Source organism: Aethalodelphis obliquidens, unplaced genomic scaffold (assembly GCF_003676395.1).
Source record: "Aethalodelphis obliquidens isolate GAN/ISIS:26980383/991018 unplaced genomic scaffold, ASM367639v1 scaffold36, whole genome shotgun sequence".
NCBI lineage: Eukaryota > Metazoa > Chordata > Mammalia > Artiodactyla > Delphinidae > Aethalodelphis > Aethalodelphis obliquidens.
Window position 1 is genome coordinate 5,626,003 of NW_020837980.1, and position 6,000 is coordinate 5,632,002.

At 38.8% G+C, this 6,000-nt stretch overlaps 1 protein-coding gene across 2 annotated transcripts in view; it reads right to left on the reverse strand.

The window, feature by feature from the left end:
* The window catches only part of MRPS35 (mitochondrial ribosomal protein S35), a 42,949-nt gene extending 36,949 nt beyond the window's left edge, over positions 1–6,000 (reverse strand). Inside the window, exons 1-3 of one of the 2 annotated variants that reach the window (XM_027129365.1) lie at positions 5,838–6,000; positions 3,072–3,118; positions 1,780–1,947 (exon numbers count right to left, since the gene is read on the reverse strand). In XM_027129365.1, the coding sequence (XP_026985166.1) occupies positions 1,780–1,947; positions 3,072–3,118; positions 5,838–5,949 (327 nt within the window). In that variant the 5' untranslated portion in view covers positions 5,950–6,000. The remainder of the gene's footprint in view (positions 1–1,779; positions 1,948–3,071; positions 3,119–5,837) is intronic. The other variant, XM_027129366.1, reaches the window with a different exon arrangement.

Sequence of the window (6,000 nt, forward strand, 5' to 3'; positions counted from 1 at the left end):
CAATACTGATTCCATGTCACAGGTGTTGTAAATTCAAGAAATGAATTTCCTAAAATTAAGATTCAGTACCAAGTATCTTATGAGAATGATGGTGGAGAAGAAACATTATTTTTATAGTATTATTCTTGCCACAAATCTACAGGTGTATATACTTCCCTTATAAAACTGAAAGCACTTTAGGACACAGACCATTGTTTAATAATCCTAATTCCCCTGGAATACATATCACTGAGATACATTTTCTACTTTATACTTAATAGACATTTTATGAATTGAATGGATGAATAAATGAAGCGAACAGATCTTAAATGAACAGTTTAATGAAGTTGGGAATATCTTTATGATACACTGAGAGGTTCTCTAAACATTTATAGGGCCAATGGAAATTTAGGTAAGGTCAGAGATTTGATTCTTTCAAATAATTAACATTTCCTAGTATATTTCTTAAATAATGTTAAGCATCTAAAGAGAAAATTTAGTTTAAAGAAACTCACTTGGAAAGAAACTTTGAACAAACAGAAAGTTACTCTAAACATTATGTCTGGAATCTTAAGTGCTAATCAGAAAATGATTATTTTAATCAAGAGAAAACAGGCAACAAATATTGGGATTATGAGGTCAGTGACTTCATTTTCTACACTTTTATTTTACTTGTTTATTTATTCTATACTTTTATTTTTGAAACATGATTCAAAATCGTAAAAGGAAAATAATAATAGCTAATGCTTACACAGCATTTACACTGGCACTGTTCTATGAACACCGTACATGTTACCTCAGTTTACAAGCTTATTCAATGGCACTTACTAGGAACAGATCCTATCATCGGACTAAGCATTAAGGTGATTCTTAAAAGGGATGGCATGCATTAAATGTTTGGATTTTTATGTTTATTAAAATTCCATTCACAACCATCATTACAAATATATTGTTATTCTCTTTCACCAAGTGATATTTTCCACAGACCTTTTCTTTAAACTAAGTTCAATTCTTCTCTTCATTTGAAGAAAAGATTAGTTTTATAGGCGTTTGTTTTCTTGTCTCTTGAAATGTTCCCATTTCCAAATTTCATCTGCCTATCTCCAGCAGCAAACAAACCCCTCTTCATATTACGATCTCAATTTTTACCAGCAACTTTTAGCAAATTTCTGTTTTTCACGAAGACTCTTATTTAGCAGAAAATACAATTCCTTGATGATAATTTCATTGTATGTAAAAGGAAACCATCTAAGATATGCATTCCCAGGCTACGCATATTTGTATTTTCTTTAAGAAGTCTGTTTTTCAGAAATCATTATAGATGCTATCAACTCATTACAGATGCTATCAACTGAAGCATTTAACATGACCTATTTTTCTTGAAGAAATAAAGAAGTTTAAGGACTATAACAATACTACTAAATAATTTTCTGTAGAAGTTTTAGATCTCTTTTTCAAAAGTAAAAACTCCCAGTTCTCAAACTCAAATTAGGTTATTTCACTTTCCTTAGTTCTGCTTAAAAGACACAATATAGAAAAGATACAATAGAAACGAAAAAGCCAAAAGGAAGCCATAGGACAAATCAATTACATTCTTAAATGCCTAGGGTTCTTTGAGGCTTCTTTGCCGAGGATAACCAAAACATAATATCCATTATTATCTGGAAAAAGATTGAATTAAAATACAGTAAGCTGCTATGCACTGAACCTTGAAGTGTTGGGGGAGAGGGTAGGTGTCAGAGGGAGATCAGCATTTATTTAGATATAAGTTTTAGTCAATGAACCAGAAACTTATTTTACCTTTAAAAGTTCCAGATTTCCCTCCTTAGCCATAGGCACCCCTCTTTTTACTGGATAACCCATTCGAACAGGAAGAGGTACTGCTGAGGGTTTAAATGGCGCTGCAACAGGGTAAACACTAGGCCAGTCCTGGTCAACAGCCATTTTCTCTGTCCTAGGAGGTAGTGCCTGAGGAATGTAAAATAGTTTAATATTTTAAATATAAACATATTCTTTAATTTTAAAGCAAAAAAGCTGCAATTAAGAGAAACATAAGAGGACTTACAACCTACATAAAATCTGACCTCCCACAGCTAATGTCGCTGAAATGAAAAAACACTAAACGTACCTAAATATCTCTGGCACAGTTTTCTTAAACCCAGTAGCAAGGATCCCCTTTAACAGCACATTTCCTTCGCAAAAGAATTTCTCTTATTTATTTACTTAGACTTTTAGCAAACTTTCTACATATTGTTTATGAAGGGGTAAGTAATGATATATTTTGAATAAGTTTTAAAACTTTGATGAAAGTCAGTACATGAGGTGACAGTGATACAAACTTGGAAATAAAGAAAATAAGAAAAAGGAACATAAAGAATAAGAATTCAGAAATAAATAAATTAGGATTAAACTAAATGAATAGATACATAATGAGAAATAATGTTTCCTAGGCCCAGAGAATAACTACATGATATTTTAGTCAATCACATTAACATATTTATTTTTTAAACTGTATTTGATAGACAGAGATGCCCAGCATTCCCTTTAAACCCAAAACGATGGTTTGAAGAGGCAAAACTAGGCAACACCCATCTAAGTAATATACATGTAGTATATGTCCTGGAAGCTAATATTCCTGTGAATATGACTACTCTATACAATTATAATTGGTGCCATTTAACTTCCAACTAATGTGCCTTTGTTCTGACTCCATGCTTCCTAAGTGACCGTATAATTTGGATTCCTCCATAGAGATACCTACAGGGTGAGACCAAACTGGTTAGATTAATGCATACATCCCAGGCTGCATGACTGTTCAAGGCATCACCAAAAATAATTCTTTATTCTGGTTTATATACCTATATCCTGGGAGTATGTGAGTGAGTCCACCTCTCAAAGATGATCCATTCTCAGGGAACTGACAAAAAGCAGTGGAAGACTAGAGCCAGGGCTGTGGCAGTCACCCAGTCAACAGCCCCTTGAGAAGAAGACTTCTCGTGCAGCGCCCTTCTACCTCATAATGAGTATCTGCCTCACTTCAGAATTTCAGAAACCAGTAAGACAGTCTATACCAGAGTACATTAGCTGCTTACCTTTCTTCTTAGTGGCCTTCCGTATCTGGATGTTCTTTCTGTTGTAGCTAAAAGACAACACAACAGTTACAGAGAATTTTATAACACCGAGCTCTTCAACATTGTTCATGATCCCACAATTCTCACATAATTTAAAGTATTCAGTAATATAAAAATGAAACAATAATCCATTTTCTGTAAGTTCAGGGACTAAATCATTTTAATGAAAATGAAAATTCAGAAGTAGGTAAGAAAATCCAAGAGTTACTTGAATATAAAATATATTGTGATTGACGATATGGTGAACTCATCAACTAGAGCAATATTTTCAGTAACTTTTAAGGTTCATCATCAAATAAGCTTACTTTCCCAGGATAAAATATCTAATTAGAAATAAGTATTTTACATCTTTAAAAGTAACTGGCTTGAAATATTCTAATATATACTTGCTCATATTTGGAATTATTCTGTTCTTTACACACACACAGACACAAAACAACCTTCAGTTTTCCTTCTCTACTGTTTATTAGCACTGCCAATGCTACAATAATGCCAATAATAACAAAACTCATAGTTATTCCTAATAAATCACATAACTGTACAAGAGGGTAAGTTACTTACATACAGTATCTACCTTTTAATATATTAATTTTTTTTTATTTATTTATTTTTTCCCGGTATGTGGGCCTCTCACTGTTGTGGCCTCTCCCGTTGCGGAGCACAGGCTCCGGACGCGCAGGCTCAGCGGCCATGGCTCACGGGCCCAGCCGCTCCGCGGCATGTGGGATCTTCCCGGACCGGGGCACGAACCCGTGTCCCCTGCATTGGCAGGCGGACTCTCAACCACTGCGCCACCAGGGAAGCTCTAATAGGTCAGAGATATATTTAATAGGCATCTCAACTAAAACACATCATAGGCAGAGCTCTTTATTTCCTTCTTCCAGTCTTCCCAGTCCCTCTAAATGGTATCACCATTCATCCAAGTTCTCAGGATCTAAAAATCTAACATGCTTCCTTGAGACTTTTCCTCAAGCTCCATATCAAATCCGTCACTAAATCTTGTTAGCAGTACTTTCAGAACATATACCAAATCCAACCACACCAGCTCCACTATTACTTCAATTCAAGCCACTATCATCTCATTTGGAGTACTACATCAGCTCCAAACTGGTCTCCTGGCTTCCACTCTTACCCCTGGCTCTCTACACAGCAGCCAGTGATCTTTTAAAAGTATACATCATGTTATATCACTCCCTGTTCCAAACCTACCAATGTGATCCCAAACTTACATATATATATATATATATATATATATATATATATATAAATAAAATCCAAGCCAAATGCCCATAAGCCTTTACCAGATGAGGTCATTATGTATTTTTCTGGTATCTTATACTTCCACTCTTCTCTTTACTCACTTAGCTCCAGCCACGCTGGCCTTTTTTTCTGTTCCTTGGTCACACCCCTAAGCTTGTTCTCACTTTTGAGCTTTTGCACTTGCAATTCCCAATGCTCTTCCCGCAGATCTGCTCAAATGTCACTCCCCCAGGAGTTCTTTCCTGACTACCCTATCTTATCTTATCCTACAGCCACTATTCCCCCAATCCATCATTCTCAAGACCCTGCTTTATTTTTCTTCATAGCACCTAACATCGTACTGACACTGTTTCCCTGCTTATGATCTGATTTCCCCCCAAGAATGTAAGCTTCATGAGATGAAGGGCCGTGCTCTATCCCAGTATCTAGAACACCACCTAGCACACAGTAGGAGTTAAGTATTTGTAGAATGAATAGATGAATGAAAGATTAAAAAGAGTGTTCAGACTAGAAAGAGCTACCATGATGCATTAAGGAATTTGTCTCAAAGCAATGAAAAACCATTTGTAGATTTTGAACATGGGAGGGGCAAGTTAACATTTGCTTTTTGCACACCTCACTCTGGCTGTTGTGAGAATTCAAGGTAGGAGAACGAGAGCAGAAAGAGAGACCAGTGAAGAAACTATCGTAGAAGTGAGAGCTAGTGGCTTAAACTGGACAGTTAGTAGTATGAACATTAGACATATTACAGAAAATATCACCAGGATAGGACCTGGTGAATAACTGCACGCGACCCCTCGACTGAGCTTTTCGTAACTCTTGCGGGCTGCTCCTCGGTGCCCCGCGCCCCCTTACTGTATTCACGCTTCTATTACAGCACTTCACACTGCACAGCACTTCTGGTCTACGCATAACTAGACTTTTCCACTAGATTCCTCCAGGGCAAGAACGGTATCGGGCATCCCTAAAATCTCTCTTGAACGAAGGTCACCTCAATAATGCCTACTGAATAAAGGTCAACCCCATTTGGTGGCATAACTAGCCCTGGAATTCAGAGTTGTAGTTTATTCTAGGACACTTGTACGCTTCTCTTAAATTTCGGAAAAATCCATGGTTCAACACTGCCCAACAAACACTACGAGCACCAGCAACCAGAGAGCGAGCTGTGCCGGTGGCCCCAGGAGGGAGCATCTGAAAGCGCAGGTCACGCAGAAGGGAGGGAGAAAGCTCGCGGCGCCCAAAGGACCTGCAAACAGAAATTGGCTGCCAAGAACCAGGCGACACTCCGCACAGAGGGCAGACCCACATCCGCGGCTTTCCTACTAGGCGGGCCAGCGACAGACCGGCAGAGGACGTACCGGCCTCTCTGAGGCGGCTCTGGCTCCGCCACTGCGGCGGCCATCATGGGCCTGTATTCCGCCCCCCTCACTTCCCCAAATGCCCGGAAGCGACGGGGCAGACACTCACACGGGCTTGGTCTCGGAGAGCGAGTGGCCGGAGACACAGAGGTGGAAAAGGCTCGAAGGCTTCTGGCCCGCGGCTGCAGGACCAGGCATGCAGGGAGCCGAGCGGCCGCCATAGCTGCGAAGACGGCAAGCGGGAGAGGACAAGCGCGCTACCGGGTCAAGGG